The sequence below is a fragment of the Ambystoma mexicanum genome, chromosome 11, assembly GCF_040938575.1.
Source record: "Ambystoma mexicanum isolate Mex_15411 chromosome 11, UKY_AmexF1_1, whole genome shotgun sequence".
Classification (NCBI taxonomy): domain Eukaryota; kingdom Metazoa; phylum Chordata; class Amphibia; order Caudata; family Ambystomatidae; genus Ambystoma; species Ambystoma mexicanum.
In genome coordinates, this window is record NC_090934.1 from 473,408,159 (window position 1) to 473,428,607 (window position 20,449).

General features: G+C 44.2%; 1 protein-coding gene across 2 annotated transcripts in view; it reads left to right on the plus strand.

Annotated features, from left to right (window-relative positions):
- Positions 1 to 19,712, plus strand: part of ALX4 (ALX homeobox 4) — a 187,500-nt gene extending 167,788 nt beyond the window's left edge. For both annotated transcript variants that reach the window (XM_069623314.1, XM_069623315.1), the window contains exons 3-4: positions 7,302 to 7,430; positions 11,833 to 19,712. In XM_069623314.1, coding sequence (XP_069479415.1) covers positions 7,302 to 7,430; positions 11,833 to 12,156 — 453 coding nt within the window. In that variant the 3' untranslated portion in view covers positions 12,157 to 19,712. The remainder of the gene's footprint in view (positions 1 to 7,301; positions 7,431 to 11,832) is intronic.
- The last annotated feature ends 737 nt before the right edge of the window (positions 19,713 to 20,449 follow it).

The following is a 20,449-nucleotide window of genomic DNA, read 5'->3' on the forward strand; positions in this document are numbered from 1 at the left end:
TCTTTACTACACAGGAGACACCACACAGCTAAAAGTCCGAAAATGTGGGCATGTGTCCCCTCTTCAGAAAGTAATGAGAATCTTGCATCCTTGTTGGAGGTGGAGAAGTCTAAACCAGGCCTCATGGTCACTGAATGGTCTGTGTCAAACTGTACGTTGTCCATCATTCCCAAAATCGTCAGAGTTAGGAAATCACAAATGTCAGTACCCAAAGATAAGTCATTATGCGATTTTGTTATGGATGGAAGGAACTTCGTCATTAAGGAACAAAGTTCTGGCCTGGCTCTGGCAAAGAACCGGGCGTGGGGTAGTTAGATGCTCAGATGTGAAACTGTTTCGAAGACTTCAGATTGATGAATGGTGTATCCAGGAAAATAGGGATTGTTTATTAGTGGGATGCGGAGCAAGTAACCTTCCTTTTTACTTGAGTAACTGCAATTACTTACATAAAGGTTACTCAAACCTGAAACTTGGAGTAAAATAGTTCTGAATTAATTCTATTCCAAATATTCTGTGTAAAATGAATTCCTATGGTTCTAGTTTATGTTTTATGTTGTACGTCATATTTGTCAGCGCTCTGATGCCTGCTGGCTTTCAGCGTTATAGAAATAAAAATAAATAAATAAATGTGATCATCTTTTGCACATTTTGTTTGTGCTAGAGCATTGTGCACATCGGAGACTTGTGTGCATTTATTTTTTGTGCATTTCTTGTGCATCTTTTGAAAATCTGCCCCCATGTAGCTCGTTTTGGCATATTTTTGGTGGCAAAAATAGAGTACCTCCTCCCTCCCAGTTTAGGGAGTCTATTTCTCTAAATGTTTGCTCACTGTGATGACAGTGACCTGTTCATCGACACAGCAGTGGATTTATCAGCTTTTTCATTTGAAAAGATTTAGAGAATGAGTTTAAAGTCTCAGGCGCAGGCTTTTTTTTATACTTAAACTGTGTTGATGCTTCTTAGCGAGGCCACCCAGTTTCCCAGTGATAAATCAAGATTCTTGTCCAGGTATATTAAACTATGCTCTTTCATGTTTGAAGAATGGTTGCACCCGTCATTAACCCATGCCTCCCTCTCCACCCATACCGACCATCGTGAAACCACACTCACAAAACGTAGTCATGGGGTTGGGCTTCTGCAGCCACACTGAACTCTGTGCGTGTCTGACCATTGCCAATCAGTGATCCCCATTGCTGAATCCACACAGACTGAAGCGGACACAGGTGCACTCCCCAACACCACTGGGTCTGGGTGGATTTTCCCCATGTGTCTTTGTCATACCATAAATCATGATCTGTCATCGCCCCCACCCTCCCAGACACGAGAGGCTTTACCAGTGTCACAGGATGAGAAGATACAAACCCACCGTGCCAAATTCAAAGCAGAGCCCTCCACATAGAACAAACCAGAGTCTTTGGTGGCTCCAAGCTGAGCTGCTTATCCCACCAGAAATATCTGACAGGCGGGACCCTTTCATGTCTCCCCTGATTTATGTGCCGCCACAGGCATAATCTGACTTATAACATCACACACGGGTGCGTTGCTACCTCACCGCCAAAGCAGATGAATTTCATTGGCTGAAAGTTGTTGGATGCTCAGGGGTGGTGCATGGCAAGCTGGAACGGACATGCCTATCTCAGCACATGGGGAAGATCTCTGGCAAAAGACCCTTCATCGCCACCATTAGTTCAAACCCATGGAAGACAGAGAAAGTTAGCCCCTTAGAGGCATTGCTAGGTGGGTCCTGAGGGGGCTATAGCACCAGGTCTTTTGGTTGTAGCCCCAGATAGAAGCTCAGGTGCCACACCCAAAGTGCTAGATAGCCCTGAATCCCGCCAGTCCTGACATTAGCTTAGCCCCTGATCTTTTCCAGACCCATCAATGGCCTCACCCCTACACCTTCCAACCTAGACGTGAACTTCAAAGAGACGCATGCCTTGACCATAGCTGCATACGTGCGACCATAGCTCCCTGCAGGCGATCAGGGTGTTAATCCCGTCTTGGTCAGCTGCCTCTGTGGGAAGGCTACCTTCATCAGCCATCCCAACCCCTGTTGGGGCCACAGCAGGCCCAGCAAATCCAGCCCCTGCTAACGCCCTATCTGGGGTGAAGCTAATGAATGACATCAAACGTGCGGAGTTAGAACAGATCACTTTATTCTAGAGTCAATTTAAAGGTGATCCCAGCTATTGCCTTGTCCCATGTGAGCCAGGCTCCTGAACATCACTTCCAATTCGCCTTCCATCATTCCTAGGCATTCACAACCGAGGACGCACATCATTTCAGTCTTAATTGCTTCCAGGGCACGAGGCATCCCAGCCAAACCACCCCTGCCACCAAAGCCCAAAAAAAGCCTTTCCTCATGGCGACAGGGATTTCATAGGCCACACGGATGAAAAACAGCTACCCAGTATGCCCTGGGCCCCTGTCCTAATGCCACCCCTTCCTTAAATTCAGGAGGAGTGGAGCAGGCGTGTGGCCAGTAGGACAGTCCACTATGTGTATGCTGCTGCCGCCCTGCAACATGGGGTTAGTGACCATGTATCTGCCGCCTAATTGACTTTTGCATTTGTATGCTGCTGTCGCCCTGCAACATGGGGTTAGGAACTATGTATCTGCTGCCTAATTGACTTTTGCATTTGTATGCTGCTGCCGCCCTGCAACATGCGGTTAGGCACCATGTATCTGCCGCCTAATTGACTTTTGCATTTGTATGCTGCTGCCGCCCTGCCACATGGGGTTAGGCACCATGCATCTGCTGCCTAATTGACTTTTGCACTTTCATGCTGCCGCCGCCCTGCTTCTTGGGGTTAGGCACCAAGTATGTCTTTGTAAGCACTTATGTAACTAAGTAAGCCTTCTGTAACAGTGCCATGATGTGCAAGGGCTGTTTAAGCGCTTTATAGATGCAATAAATAAATAAATGTGGGCTGCACCTCTATCGTCTTCTACAGCGGCTGGATTAGCCTCTCACACTCTTCTGCTAAATGAAGAACTTAGTGTTGGGCAGAGTGTTTGTCTCTGCACAGGCAAGACTGCTTTACATGTAGTAGGGTCAGATTGGTCCAGGCATTGACAGCCCCTTGAACTGGCACCATCACTGAAAGCCATCCTAGGACACTCGAGTGGACATATAAACTAAACTACTCCAAACATGCAAAAACATGTCAAAGCTATCGCTTCCTCTGCAGCCTATTCTACCAAACACATAAACCTTTCCAGGAAATTCATTACCTCTAACAACTGTCTCACCCTAGCCAGAGCCATCATAGGTAGCAAACTCAACTACTGCAATGCTTTCTTATCTGGGACCTCCACCAAAAACATCAATAAACTCCAACTGCTCCTAAACAACGCCCTCAGAGCAGTATGCGGCTTGAAGCGTTCCGACCACATCTCTCACATCAGACGGAAGGCACACTGGCTTCCCATCAAAGCCTGCATCAAATTCAAACTCCTTGCCATCCCCTGCAGCTGTTACACAACACCGCCCCCCTTACCTCACAGACCGTATCACCAAGAAACACAACATGCGCAATCTCCGCTCTTCCACCACATCTGCCTTGAACATACCCAGATTTGGTAGAAAGTGAGCTGGGGGCTCCTGCTTCACCACCGCCGCCCCCACACTCTGGCACGCCCTCCCTCAGGAGATCCAAGGCGAACCTGCCTATGCACTCTTCCGTAAGAAAGTAAAAAGCGCACTGTTCAACAAATATCTTTACATTATTTCAACTGCCCTACCTACTCTGAACCTGGCTCACGATCTATGATGTAACACAACTACCATATTCTGTATGACTCACGTTCTATGATGTAATGTAATTACCATACTGTTTTCCATTGAGTCCTAACTATGTAACTTTAGCGCTGTGATACCCGCGGATCTGGGTGCTACCAAGAAATAAAATAAATAAAAATGAACAAATAAATGGGAACGGATTAGAATCAACCATGAGAAGAAGGGCTTTGGGTGACTTCGGGGATATCGTTTTATCGCGCTAACATATCTGCCGAAAGACACCCTCCTTAGAGGCTGCAATGCTACGGCAGATGTTGGTGTCTTATTGTGAGTCGTTCAATTCTGCCTGCTCTAGTTAGATATTGGGTATCAAGTGTATCGAACTTTAGTTATCAATGTAATCGAATGGTACTAATAGGAAATAATAAAATAATATGACAATTATATAAAAAGCGTGAGCTCTCCAAGTCTTGCAAACTCCTCTCTCTGAGCTTTCGTGACATAAAGCCAGGTATCGTACCGTTTTGGAATATCATTTTCAAGGTATCAGGGCGTGAAGCATTTTGACTTTTACACTGGGTTGATCAGATACAAATGCTTATTTGAAATATTTCAGCAAGGGGACATTTGTGGAGATGCATTGAACTGGTTCGGCAGATTACCATAAATTCACTTTACAAGTACTTATAGCCATGTAACGTTAGGCGGCATAACATACAAAGCAAAGTATTCCATAGCTTAAAACACTGGGCAGCATATCACAAATACCAAACATATCAGTGTACACAACAGGACACAGTACAACTCAAAACAACACAAGCAATAACATAATACGGAAATGGGTGGCAATGCAAAATGTAGCTTTGTGCATAGCACAACAAAGTAACATAGCTCAACAAATCACCTTGTAAAACAGAATAACATTGCACAACACAAAACAATACATCACACAACACAAGATACAACAACATAGTAAAGCATACCACAATACGCAAAACAAAACATTGCTTATTCTAACACAGGATAACATCACATTATCGCACACAAACTAGCATAGTATAACCTAGCAATCTCACATGACATAAAACATGTCATATGGCATTTGTCCCTAGTCCCCACATTCCAGATCTTTTGTAGTGACCACGAAAACGTGACACACACTCAGAAAAAAAGGGATACAGCGATGTTCAGTTATCCAAGATTGTTTATGGTTGTTAACACTCAAATTACAACACAGAATAATTATTCACACAGCTGTTTTGGGGACTGATAATGTCCGAGGGAAATATTTTCAACACATATATTCTTAAAATTTGTATTTTCTAACAAATATGTCTGTACTTTGAGACCTTTGCAAAAGATACACGAAACAAGCATTGGCAAAGCAAACAGTTTTGGCTTTTTGTAGGCAGGGATAGGCATAGGCATATGCCAGGCACCCCCGTAATGGTACTACCTGGCCATAAAATGGTAACATCCGGAAAATGGTGAAAGTACCTCTGGCAATTGCATATCTAATACCTATGCATAAGCAAAAACGGTTGGCTTTGTCAATGTTTGTTTTTAACCGGCTTTTAGTGGAAGGACATAGGTATTGCTTACAAATCAAGTGGCTGAAGGCACCCTTGCTTAAGGCATACTTATTGCACCAGTATCACATATACAACGTTAAGCCATTAACTCTCAGACCACTGTTTAGTAAGAACACTGGCAGACCACATTTTGATGTTTCCGATTGAAAAACCTAGCTCATCGAGATCCTAGGAGGACATGTTTTGGGCATGGAGGGGGCTGTAGTGGGTGGAAACTGCTAAAGGGCTGGCCATGGGTAGTACATGGGTAGCTAAATAACCAAACAACACCCACAAGCTGTGTGTCCCTCCTCAGATCCCATCTCCCTCCCAGCTGTTCGCCAATGTTTCAGCTTATAGGCGGTGCTTTAGTGCCAAATTGTATCCAAAAGTAAAATGGAGTGTTTGGGGAAACTAGAGCACCACCAGTTGTTTTTAAAAAGGGAACCCAATACAAAATTCTCACTAGCGTGAAAGGCACATGATCCCACAGAGGCTTAATGGAGACCCGTACAACAAGCAACAGCAAAGCCAATGGGTCTGGCTCGCACTGTGTTTATTGTGTAATGTGGTTACATGTTGAACAGGAAGATGTTTTTCTTGTGCAAAATTATGATTGTGAAAGGCAAGTTTTTTGCAAAAATGTATCTTTGACCACAATGGTTTTCAGAGATCATCATGCCATTTCAGCGTAAAAGCAAAGGAAGAGCTGGGGAGTAGAGGTTACAGCACTGTCGCAAGTAGGGAAAGGGATTAAAGACCCTTCTTGCGAACAAATCCCACACCCAAATAGGCCTACAGAATTGTGAAACCCAAATAACAATTCCCAACCCTTGTTTGAGAAAAAAACTATCAAAAACTATCAAAAAACTTGAATTTATTAGGGAGCACATAATGAAGCACAAAGCAGAATCTGGAGGTAGATATACATAAAGGAAAGTGTGGGCCACTTATTTCTCTTCCATAACATGTCCAATAAAGCCGCTCCCAATATCCACATGATGGCAGCACCGCAAATCTAACAGGCCGAGTTGCTTTCTCCTGCTTGAATTGCACTTTTGGTAATTCGGGTCTATTTGGATAATTAAGCATTCTTTCCAGGTAAAAAGAGTTATCATTCCAGATGAAGAACCAATGAAGAAGGCCTTCAAAGCAGTGGGGGTGATTACAAATCCACCTTTGTCCACATTCACCTTCTATCGTGGCTCAGGGGGGCCTTTGCTGCATCACTTATTGTACAAGAACCACCAAAACCTACTTACAGGAGTTGGGCTTGTTCAATGGTGTAATATGGAGCCACTTTCAAAAACATTTGCAGGGCCACTTTTGGTTCCTAGTCCACCGCTGTCCATGGCAACATGTATTTGACGCCTCCAATGTCCTCACATGCACAACGGAGTGTATTTTCACACCAATATTTCATCAGCACCTATTATTCAGATGCCTTGTGAAAATGCAGTTTATAGCAGGTACTATCTAGTGGGTTACTCCTAATAAACATTATTATTGCTGCTCCTAATATGGTTAGCACTATGGGGTCAAGTCCTAAAAATTAAAGTGAGGGGGACTCCTCAACAAACGCAATGGGATGTGACGTTGCCAGAAATTTGCATATCAAGGTGAAATATGCACATTTCATTAAATTGGGTTATGTGGTGTAGTGGTGAAGTGTATGGCCTGCATACCTGAGGACTGTGGTTCTATCCCCGAGGTTGGCTTTAATTCATCAAGTCAAAGAGGACATTCAATGTTTATCATTTTAGCTGGGAGGGACGAAAGTCCATCCTCTGAATATAAAGTGGGGGGACTTGTCTCCCCGCGTGTACCCTCGACTTGAGCCTTGACTATCATCATTATTGTTAGTAGTAGTTTTTGGCATTATTGTTATTGCTGTCATGGAAATTCTTATAATGACTGATCATGATCATTACAGTGCATATGCGTGTGTTTCCATTATACCCATTACATTTCTTTTCTCTCCTCCCCAGGTGTGGTTCCAGAACCGACGTGCGAAGTGGAGGAAGCGAGAGCGCTTTGGTCAGATGCAGCAAGTGAGAACACACTTTTCAAGCGCCTACGAGCTCCCGCTCCTAACCCGGGCTGAGAATTATGCACAGGTGAGCACACGCAGACAGAAGGTCTGCAAGGATGCCTCCAGCCCGCATATGGGCAAAGACCTACTGTCAATACAGGGGGAACAGTGGACCACAACACTAAATTCTCGATGGGAAAGGAATTTGACTTAATTTTCCCACATATCCATTTTGGGGAGGGGGCAGTTTTTTCACCTGCTTTGCCCTTTTTTAAGGCGCCTTTGGCTAAGTGTAAGAATTTTCCCCTGAATTCATACATTTTTCCACAGAGCAGCTTTCAACCAATTTTGCCCACCCCTGACCCTCAGCAAGTACTCACATTGTACCTGCAGTGCACATAGAAACTGGAAACTTAGATGAGCATGGGTGTATTATGAACCACAGGCATATTTAACACCTTAGCGTTGCAAATTATGATTTTGCAGTGTCAAAAATAAAATCTACTTTGTGCCAATGTATAAAATGTACAGGATAAAAAAAAATCTGCTAAATGCTTTTGCCTCAGACCTCGTCTCATCCTTGCTGCGTGCATCACCTAAAAAGCAGTCTCAAACGGAACACCAACATACTTGGCAGCTAAACTCCACACCTCTGGAGGCTCTTGCACCTCACGTAGCAAAACGATCAAAAGGTTCAAGTCAAGGGTAGCGTGCAAAGAGAAGACTCGCAAGCAGTCCTTCTCCTGCCAAGCCACAACCACCAGGAACGCAATCACGTAGAGGCTCAAAATGCCCCTAACATCCTCCAGTTCCGAAAAATACTAAAAACGGTACCTGATGGACAAATAAAAATCCCTCTTTCCCCCCACCAACAGTACTGCGATAATGTGTAAAATGCCAAGCCCAATGCTGGCACAATCCTCTTGTAAAGCAGTCCGCTGCTCTTGAGCTTGGTTCGCGTTATAGGCAATATAATAAAAATAAAATCATTCACATTTGAAAAGTAGAGGAACACTAGAATCCTTGGCGACTCTTATTCTTTTGGCTCGTTCCTTTGTACAAATCCCTCAAGCTATAACCTTCAACAAGCATATCTGAAGAAAACACGGAAAGAGAATAAAGTAGAAAATAAACAAGGAAGATAAAGGAAGAGAGTCGGAAGGAAGAAAAGGGAGCACAAAGGGGAGGTATGAGCAAGAAAGAAAAGGAAGAAATAAGAAAACGAAAGCTGAAACAGGCTCATAGTAAAAGAATGAGAATAAAGGGTCTAGACTAAGAGATAGTAAGACAGAAGGACGAAGGGGGAAAAAAGGGAAGGAAGGGAGCGAGAGGAGGGAAGGACAACACTCGAAGGGAAGAGATGAGAAATAAAGGAAATAAGGAAAAGAAAAGCTGAAATAGGCTTAAAGTACAAGGACGAAAATAAAGGAGGATGGACTAAGAAATAGCAAGAATGGTAGACTGAAGCAATGGTGGGAGGGAAGAAAGATTAAAGGAAGCAAGGGAAGGGAGGAAGGAAGGGAAGGGGGGAAGGGAGGAAGGGAGGGAAGAAAGGAAAGGAAGGAAGGGAGGGAAGAAAGGAAAGGAAGGAAGGAAGGAAGGAAGGAAGGAAGGAAGGAAGGAAGGAAGGAAGGAAGGAAGGAAGGAAGGAAGGAAGGAAGGAAGGAAGGAAGGAAGGAAGGCCCTATGTGCAGCACTTCTGGTAGAAATAAATAATTACAAGGAAGAAAGAAAAAACAGAGGAATGAATGCAAGGAAGAGAGAAAAAGAAATAAAATAGCCCAACATAAGGAAAATAGGAAGCAAATAAAGAAAGAATGAGACTTCGAAGTAAAGAGAAAGAAAATATAGAAAAGCACGAAGAAAGAAAACAAAAACAAAAAGAAAAGAAAAAGTATTCCCCTGTTGACCCTGCCCTTGGCTGGTATAATGAAGGACACGCAGGAGGCAGGAGGCAGGGAAGGAAGAGTGCGTGGACACCGGACTGCCGGCTCCGTCGCGGTGGAGGCGGACAAGGTGTCAGGAGGAATTCCTGGCAGAAGGCAGGGGTCAGTATGCTGAAGATGAGAGGGCTGCCGTTCCACTCTGGAATTCCGAGTGCGCTCCCACTGTGCACATCTGGAGCCTCCTTCTGCATTCCTCTGTCTCCAGGCTCCCGACACCTATCCCTGCAGACCGGCCTCCGTCCAGTGCGAGCGAGGGCGGGCGGGCGGGCGGGCGGCGGGGGAAGGGCGTCGAGCGCCTCGCTTCCAATGCGACGGTGCTCCGAGGTATATTACTGCGAGACATAAAGCATATCAGTACAAAATAGGCGCACACAGGAGAACGTGGCGTCGCAGATGGAGGGTTGAAAGAGCAGCAGCTTAACTCAAGAACGAAAGAAAAAGATTGATTCAGACTTAAGGAAAAACAAAGATAAGAAAGGAGCCCAGAGTAACACAATCTTTTTTTTATTGTCAAGTGAAACAGAATTGTATGCACGGATTAAAAAGAGAAGTTACCCTTAAGCAACATCCCCACAGGTAAACATGACAGTGCTTAATTTGTGGGAGCATCTGCCGGTACTTCTTTTCAGAGCACCAGCGTTCGCATCCCAGGTTCACTTCAATTAGGATGTGGGGGGTTGGCACCTTTAGTTGCTGTCAGTCAGTCTTAGTCACACAACAGGAAACAGTTTGAGCTCCCCTGGCAGCGCTGCGCTTGTTTTGAGATTCACGGGTAAGAATGGGCCAGAAGTTGATAGCGCTGGGCGTTCGTGCTGGTCATGCCACACGATGCTTTAGTCAGCCTCCATGACGCTTCCGCAGCTCTGCTACTATATTAACCGGTGGACCCAAGAGGTTGGTGGCTGACCCCATCATACCCCCCCCCCCCATGTACCACACGAAACATTGGTCGAGTGGTGGCAATAAAAGGCCGTGCGATTTTTATTGCACATCATTACGTAATAACACACCAAAAATTCATAAAAATGCATAATGTGTACTTTTGGGCACGAGGTCAGGTCCAGAGGTTGGTTACGCCCTCAGGCTCGTGCCGCCTTCTTGGTCCCACAGCGATGTGTACCCGTGAGTTGCCCTGTTACCTCTTTCCCTTCTTTTCTTTCTCCCTTTTTCTTGGGTGGGGGGGTCTTTGGGAAAAGAAAAAGTAAACTGCGTGCGCAGGATACTTGTTTGGTGCTCCGTACAGAGACCCAAACTGATTGTGCTTTCTGGCAGAGGGCTTCTTCTTCTTGCTGATAGATTTGTATCCATCAGCAGTGATTTTTTTATACCAAGGCTTGAGCCTCATTAGTCCATCTTCTCGGGTTGAGTATGTAGCTGTGGGTTTGTATTCTCCTTGGTCTGTGTGGTCTTGTCACAGTAGCAGTGATGGCTGCTCCTGCAGCTACTTATGTTGGCCAGGGCCTAGCCCTGGGCATTGTCTGCCTGTGCGGGGGCTGTGTTTAGGCCCCTGCCAGCTGGCGCTGATGACATTTGGCACCTTGGGGTGCCCGTTTGTCCCTAACTGGGTGTTTCCTGCTTCCCCTTCCCTTGGGTTCCTAGCACTTCATTGCTGTCCTGTATGGTGGTGTTGCTCCCACCTAGCCCCTCATCCTGCGTGGCTCCATGAGTCTGAAGGGTTAGGGGAGGAGAGGGTGTTGGTTTTCTGTTTCCCCAAACAAAAGCTGAGCTCTGCCAGCCGCTGTCCCATCCCTCTCCTTATCCTGCCCTCCTTGGGGCACAGGTTACTGGCCCCTGCTTTCCAGCTGTGGGGTTCCCCGTCCGCAGCGCTGGCTATACTGACAGCAATGCTGTAGAAGGTGGTGCCATGGGCATGTGGTGCGGGGTACCAGATACAACTCATCAGTTCAGTGGTGAGTTGACGCACTCAATAGACACATGTCAGGTCTTAAAACGGGCACATCCCCTTTTTTTTCTTCTGGTATATGCAGAGTTGGGTGCACTAATATGCAGGCACGTGCCCGGATACTAGCTGACAGTCTTAAAAACAGACTAGCGCATGTCTCTAACTGCTGCCACACCGTTTCCCTTGCCATTAGTGGGGCAGAAGGACACCTGGCACAGAAAGGACAATAATAGGACAGTCACTAGCTAACAGCACCACTAACTGCATCCCCCTGGAATTGGACATGTAGGGGCAATCTGAAGTCCCACTCAAAGCCCACCTAGAACCGTCCCTGCTCAGCTGGGGGAAGGCAGAATCAAATTTTGTGGAAGGCAGTCCTGTAACTCGCACCCAGAACTCTACAGCCTGTACACTGAAATATAATCAAATGGTGTTGATAATTCACAATGTGATTCACTACTGGTAAATACCGGTAACACTGAACCGCTGAGCGACATCATACAACATATTTCAAATTGGTATTAATTGTATAATGTTCCTATACTCGTCTCTTGCTGTAAATCTTATTTATTGCCTCCAGCCCTCCAAATAGTGCCACTTTCTCATTCCTTGTCTACTTTTGTCTTCTCCTGTTACAGATCCAGAACCCAACATGGATTGGAAACAACAGCGGGGGCTCTCCGGTGGCAGCCTGTGTGGTCCCCTGTGACACCGTCCCATCCTGCATGTCTCCTCATGGCCACCCCCATGCAAGTGGAGGTGTTTCTGAATTCCTGAGCGTGCCTAGCTCAGGAAGCCACATGGGTCAGGCACACATGGGTAACCTCTTTGGCACTGCTGGGCTCAGCACAGGCATCAATGGCTACGACCTCAACGTGGAGCCAGACCGCAAGACCTCCAGCATCGCAGCCCTGCGGATGAAGGCCAAGGAGCACAGTGCCGCCATCTCCTGGGCCACATGACAGGGCACTTAAAGAGCATGCAAACACTGACATAGCATGAGATTGGATAACGCCAACCCATTGGCCAACAGACATCAAACACAACCTTAGAATGTGTGTGCTGCACTATTAGCAAGAAATAGTTCTAAGAAGTTGACATAACCATAACTGCGTGCGTGAAGAGGAAAGGTTCCCACATGCAGTACTCTTCGGCACAGCCAGCTAACCAAGTGTTGGATTTGTAATGAGAAAACCATCAGACTTGTGAATTCCAAGTAGACTATTTTCTGTTTGTTTGGGTTTTTTGTGTTTATTTTTCCTTTGGAATCAGGTCAGTTTGTGGTTGTTTTTGTTTGTTCCATTTGCTGATGACCTGGGATTTTATTCTTGGCAGACACCTGATTGAACAGTTCAGTGCTTAAAATTGCTTTAATACTCAAAGCCAGTTCAGAGGTGTGCATGTGAGTGACCACAGCTGAAAGACAGAGGGCAGTGACCACATTGGAGACGTTGAAGAGCTCTTGATACAAGCTACTTCATAATACCCACATTAAATCTTCCCCTTTGCCACCTTAAGAAAGCACAGCTGCGGAAGCACTCAAATGCAGTCTCACTTCAAATAGTCCACATAACAGACTCAATGAACTATGGTGGACTTGTCCAACAACAGACATAACACTTCTCTCCCTCGTGTCATTCATATCCCACCTGGAAGCCATCTCCTGGATCCATGCAGCATGTGTTGGATTTTACCAGGGATGCCAATTCCCTTAAATGGCCTAGCAGGATCTCAAGAACCTTTTGTCATTAGATTAGAAACTTTGCAAGATACGTTCAGCATGTGCTGTTTCAAGGTGAAGAATGCAGGACATCTAAAATTCCTTTAGTTCTGATTGGTCATGAAGAAACCAAACCTGCCAAACTCGGTTTATCAAACTTATTTGGCCATTGCCAACTCTTCTCATTAATATCTGTACCAATGTCCTTTCTGATCAACGAAAGGACACACGGTTCTCGCTTTTACCAACATCAGAGCTTTAGTTAAACATGTTTTGGCAACTCTGCATCTAAACAATCAAAATATCCAAACTTTTATGGTGAGACTTGTACTCAATTTCTGGTGCCCTTCTTTATTTTCGACTGATATAATCTATTTTGCAACTTTCTTGTGGGTCAATAATATTCATTTGTTATTGTATGGTAATTAAACCCGATTGGGGCATCTAAGCACTGTAAACAGGTATGCTACTTTTACCCCTCTTAATGGTATTGATTTTGTATTGGTTCCAGAATAATATAAAGGCTGAGCGGGCCAAATCATGACTGAAACTTGTGATCCGCAGTTGTTGAAAAAAAAACTAGCAGCAGGCATATGAACCTTCTGAACGGTCTTTAATAAAGCAGTATCTTAATTTAGCGAACACATTTGAAGCTAATATCTCATAAGAAGAAATGAATGATTTAAAAAAAAGAACTTGTTGCATCTCCAACCCTAACAATATCTGCAGCTCCAAATGGTGTCCAGTTAAAGTCTCAAAAACAAAAGGATCCAATGCAAAAGGTGAGAGTGCATTCGACCGAAAACCAAAGGATCCAAATATTTTTTTAAATGTCTTTTTTTTTGTTGCTCTAGTTTAGCTTTAAAAGGGTGTTTTTACACCAAAAACAGGGGTTTGTCGATCCTTTTTTTCGGTCGAATTGACTCAACCCTTTTGACATTCGATCCTTTTGATTCGGTACTTTGACCTACAACTCCTCCAAATCACCAATCAAATGTGGGCATTTAACGATAGGACAATGTCATATGGGAGAGTTTATCCTTTCGGGTATGCAGAGATCTGGCTCTACATGCAGAAAGGAAATGTGGTCTCCTGGAATGGGTAGACCAACGTTCTAATCCTAGCTTCCCCACTCAACCAAAACACCTGGGCCTGGATAAATCAATGAATCTCACAGAGCCTTATTCCCCTGCCTGATGGCCACTTTCTCGGACACTGTTTCCAGCAGGTTAGAGCTGAAAGGCATGCATAGACAATGAAACTAGAAGGAGAATCCTCCAGGAACAGCAGGTGGCCATGTAAGCAGCCAAGGAATGCAAGAATGTGAGCGTGCAGCCTGCTGGTTGCAGAAAACCCCTTGAACTATCTGACTTTCTACGAGATATGGACTATGAGAGTGTCTGAGCAATCTCATATCGGAGTGGTTAGCTATGAATCTGCATGTTAGCACAAGTCTTATAAAGAAAACCTCTCAGTATCCGAAACCCATATCCCCCCTTTCTTCCTTAGACACACTCATGGGGTCTGAGTCACCAAAGACCACCAAATTCATGTGCAAGTTACCGCAGGTGTGAGCTATTTCCCAGCCACTAGCTAACATAAGCCATTTATAACATACGTGCGCAAATTTCAATGCTCGCAGACAAGCCTGATAATATTCACATGTGTATGCAATGGATGCAATACATACACTACACAAGTGCACACATTTAATTACGTTACGCAACTGCATGCAAGTGGAAAACTAGAGATTTAAGAGGTCTACCTATTGCATTCTTTTTTCTCCAAGATGCAAATAACTCGCCCATTACTGTTGTCAAATCTTACACAGATGTTGCCAATGTGACATCAGTTGGGGGCCCTTCCCACACTTATATGTTAATGTGAAAATTACAAATGAGTGATCTAAGGGTAAATGGTGCAATACATGTGGGAAATGCATTTGCCCATTATTGTGAACACCTGAGTCAGTTAGGAGTTGGTGGGTGTTCAGCAATGACATGTTTCCTCTATCCCTCCCTAGCACATGCCTTGGAATGCCCACTTGGGCAGATTCACTAGGAAATTATGAATGCATATTATGTAACTGTGCGTAATTTAGGCCATTGCATATGCAAATGCCCTAGAAGTAAATGAATGTGTGTATTAGGGTAAATCCTTTAGTGAATTAGTCATAACTTACACATTAGGGAGTTATTACTTTTCAGGGACTAAGTCACTCTTAATATGGTAAAAGCATTTTGAATCCGGCCCATGGAGTCTATCATCACCTCTAAGAACTATATCTTCATTGGCACCAGTTACGTTTTACGCCCACTTGTCTGGATTTAGACGATTTAATGCATCAGACACAGTCAGAGGCACAATGGTTGAGCATCATGCTTTGGCTAATGGACTGCATCTCAATACTCTAGAATAAACTTCCCCCTGTGTTCTGTCCCACGCTTGGGACCATCTACTCTGGGGTGAATGACAATGGGCCTCATTACAGGTCCGCTTGTAACTGTGCCAGTGATACAGGCAGTTGCCGCCAGACCCGTAAACAGTTACCAGTGCCTAACTGGCCGGTAACACCGGGGCCTACAACCCCTGCGGCAGGGAAGTCAGGCGCCAGTATAATGTTGTTCCCCATTCCCATAGATTCCAATAGGACTCTATGGGAGTGGGGACCACGGAAATGCTGGCATGTTCATAATGGTGCCGGTGCTTCCGTGAAACTCTGCGGGCGGGTGCCGTTCCACCCGGCGAGTCAGACCTGGCGGGCGTGATGGCACCAGCCTGGCAGACTTGTACCAGCACTTTTGTTTCCCGGACCGGCAAGGTTAGAATGAGGCCCATTTGTCTAATTGTGCGTCATGAAACCACATTTCTTACCCACGTCTCCAACAGAGTATTCCTGAACTTCCATTTGATCTGCTCAAAACCTCTGATCCTCCATTATAACATCCCCAACACAAAACAAGTTAAGAGTCTGGGAATCTCATTCAACCGCATGCTGATGTTTGAGGTACATTTTCACCATCATCTGAATGATTTGTGTTTCATCGCGCCTTGAAACACTTGTGTATAGGCGCGTTACAAATGCCATATCATATCTCATTCAGTAATTTCACATACAAATGGCAAGAAACTCCACCCTTCCTCTGTTCTAAGAATGGTGACCAACATCAACCTAGATTACTGCTATTCCTTCTCTAAAGGCATCCGTTTGAAAATTCCCAAGAAATTGCAGGTGCTCCAATTCTACCCTGGAAGACTTCACCATCAATGCTGGTCATTAGGAGAACATAAAATCGACCTCACAAGTCCTCCACTTGGCTCTTGGTTAGAGACAAATACCAATTTGAAGTTATTTTATGAACCAGAAAGCCTTGCACAACTAGGCCACACAATAGTCCTTTAATCTCCTCATACCCCATAAGATTCTTGGGACTGCTCTGATCTCCAGCATGAACCTAAAACGCCCTATCACCTTCCTATTTTGCCTTTTCGATTGCAGACGATTCGTGGTTCGAGGTGCCACCCTGTGGATAGCCCTAGCCAACAACTCAGACACATCGCCAATGGTTTGAGGATTTCTCTAATAGGTGTCCAACCTTCCTAATGACTGAAGATAGGTGAATAAACACATCAAATCGATTCCAAGGTAAAGAGGTCTATGATATTTTATATTTTCTGGACCATTTACAACCACTTTCACACTGGTCAGCACAGGGAATGTGGACCACAATTACAAAGCAGTTATCTGTGAGTGTATCACAAAGTGTAGCGAGAAGGGTAGCTGTGTTGTCTAACTTATTGCCTCTTAGATGCCTCGCTCAAGGAGGGGGTGGGCAAAATATATACAGTAGTGCAGAAATTAAACGTGAAACGGGCAGGTAATTGGTCGTCCACATCTGCGGTGTGGCATTTCAGGTAGAAATGTCACCCGCTTCAGGGCGCTTGAATAGTTCATCAGGAATTTTCTGTGTGTACCGTTTGTCCAAGAGGTCCATTATCACCAGTCAATCAAGTGGCTGCTGCATTATCGAGGATGCTGGGAATTCCATCCACTGGACTGACATCCTGGCTAAGGCCCGCCAAAGATAGCGTACAGGAGAAGATATCCATGAATTCTGCTTTGCAGACGATGTGGATCCTGGTTGCAGTGCCCACCAATTCTGCTCCCTCCCTAGGAATTCCACTCAGCCAACCTGGTAGCTACAGGGCTAAAATCTTTTAAGGGCAACAAAACATTAGAATCCGCTGTAGCTTATCCAAAAGTAGACCTGACTGTGATCGTTCAACGTTAAGCTGACACCAGTTAAACTGGCTTTGAAGGAAAACTAGTTGTTACTCAATTGATCAATGCATCTGAAAGTCCAGTAGGAATGGGGCAGAGTTCGCCACAGGATAGCGAACCAAAGGGCTTGGAGTTGCAGAAGTAAGAATTGTGTGATTGAACAAAGTTACATCACTGTAAAGCGAAATCGTCATCAAGCATAGAAGCAGCAATCAGAACGGTTTAAAGTCATACAATATATTGAACTCCAATTCTTTTTATCCTACCATTTTAGACATTCAGTAACACAAAACTATTCAGGGGTGAGAGTGCAGCATTGTCTAACCGCACCACAAACCACAGCTACGGCATGCTTAGAAACCCTTTTGCAAACACTTCTTCTGCCATTTTATTCTGTCCTTGTTTGGCACCTAAACCAGTTGCATCTCCCATGCCACGAATGGACAAACCTCTGTGTGAACAGAAGACATTGCCTCAATTGACCCCGAAATACCAACGTCCGCTAGACATTTTTTGGACCTTAACTCACTGCGGGGGTTGAAAAATTGCTCACCTGAGGTTAGAAGAGGTATTTTCTACGTTGGTTCAGATTTAGTGTTCTCATATTTTTTGTGGGATTCTTGCCTTTATTGGAGCTTGGAGACTCTCCAGCAGAACCATTTATAGTTGTTGGGACGCAGACATAAACCTAGGGAACTATGCTTTATTCCATTTTGTCCTCCACACAAATGCCTTCCAGAGGCACCCCGTCCCACAGGGACGCTTCTGGAGTTCTCAGTAGACCCGTGTCTTTGAAAGGCTGGTAGGTCTGGGGTAGAATCCTTCAAATGTTAGACAAAAGCCTCCCATTTCTCAGCCATTGGCCCTCAAAGTAAGCCCGCCTGTAAGGAAGTTAAGATGGGTTGGAAAGAAACGAACCGGGTCACACCTGGAATGTTGCTGCAACAGAAACATTGTCAGCCCTCCCACATCCTTTAATTATTATATGTATTTATTTGGATTTGTACAGACCACTACAGCCCACAGGCATCGAGGCGCTATAATAAGAGCGTAAGAAGGCTTAATTTAGGGTTATAGGAATGCGGCCCAACAATAATTACTTGGTACACGGTGTTTGGTTACATATACAGAGATACATGTAGGTGTTTTAAGTGCACTGTCAGAGATACATAAAGTTGGTACATGTGCATTGTCATGTTTAGTGCAAAAATATTACACATGACAGGGTGAGGGGGGAACTAATTGGGTTGCTATACACATCATATACAAATAAATGGACATGTTTAATGGTCTTTTGAAGCCACAACAAATCTCACATTGCCAACATGCACCAGGGTTTGGAGTAGACTAGAGGGTTTCAATTTCCAGTCTGAGATTTGCACGAACAAGGTGTGTGGTCTGTGGAAGGATGAAGTCGCCATGCTCAACAGTCCCTGAACTTTTTTTATTCACCTTATCAGAGGCTATTTAAATAAACAACTTGGCTTCCGGCCTTCTTTGGTGCAGGCTCGGTAGCTGTTGTTCCAAACAGGTCCTGCCTGTAGTAATTTCCTTTACCAGAGGCTTGATGGTACCCCTGTTTTGTAACCTCAAACTCAACAGCTCAGGAGTAGTGCACAGAATGGGTTGTTTGCTGCATGGAACCCACCACTTAATACAAGGATGAATACAACCCAATGTCAAGTGCAATTGGACCCCTCCCTCCACCCCCGCCTTGCAATGGGGAAGAATTTGCTGTTTGGACAGTCATTCTGGACCCCCCATGCTCACCTGCTGGTGTCACCCACATAGAACTGGCTTGGTTGGGATGAAGCTCACGGGGCATATGAGCCAATGGAGGGAGCTACATATGTTCTGGTAGTATGTATTTTCTAAGGGTATCAGCAGAAGTACTCCATGGACAGCCAAGTAGTGTCAGTTCACATGCAAAGAAATGCTCCACGTACAAAGCATTTAAGGTGTTGAAAGAAATCTCATTGTGACAAATTCTGGATCACATATGCGTCTGTCGGGGGCGTAAAACGATCCCAGCATAACACGCGCTAGCACTCAAACAGCGCGATTACAGTATTATACTACTGATTCATAGGGTCATGTTTTCAAATCATTCATAGATGTTTGCATGGGGTTCTTGTGTGTGACAGGGTGATTGTAAAAACATGTGAATGCGTGTGCAAGCCAGATAGTGAGTGTGTGAAAGACCCCAGAGAATGTTTATTATTCCCGTTTGTAAAAAAAAAAAATAAAAGCATATAAATATATATTTTTAACCGTGCCTTCAAAGCGCTGAATGTGCTCGTCTTTCAACCTTCCGCCCGCCCCCCCCACCCCTCCTCCTCTACACTTTCAGCTTATCAAGCATTGTTCTGGATACTAAAACTGTCTGAAAAATAGAAACCCTAAAAAAATATATAAATATATTGTATGTAGTTCAATTGTTTTTTTTGCTTAATAAGAAGTGTATTGAAAGTTAAGTTCAATGAAGTAATAATAAAAATAAACAATGTTTTATTTGGTCTTTTTTTAAGATTGGATTTCTTGCACTTGCATTTTTTGAGGAAGGGTGAAGAAAATGTGTGTCACGGATTTTTGTTGTATTGCTGATAAGTCACAACGTGAAGTATATTAAAAACCAAAACCTAATCATTGAAAAGAGGAGTAAAATACATATTTTGATTTTCTAACTAAAAATCATCACAACTGTAGAGGCCTTCTCACCCACAGTTCTCTACACTCTTACCCAAGGTCAGAAGACAAGCTTTTTAAGTATCACGTAAAAAGAAATTGAAGAGCAACAATTTAATCTTATTGTATGTACTCTATCAAAGGTTTTGACATTAACTAGTTGCCCGAGAGAATAGTTACATTGTGTGTATTGTACGCATTAAATGAAAAGTGGCAGTGCAGTCAAGTTATGCTGAATAACATCCATTTGTTAATTCATATTTTCTGCTGACCAATAGCTGTAGAATGCAAATGCTTTGTAGTGCTCAAAAGAACATCGATATTTTTTTAGATGTGTACATGCATGGAAATATTTATGCATTCTTTACAAGTATATGGTTGTAAGGCAGCCATAATTTCGACATCTTCATCTACACTGTGAGGGTTCAGAAATGTGAGGCAGACGACTTTGTGAAGATTTTTGCAAAAGATGCCATTTTATTAACGCAAAAGATTGAATAAACCCCTCACTATCTCTGCACTGATGAGGATTTACCTGCCTAAAATAAACTAAAGGAAACACTCTAAA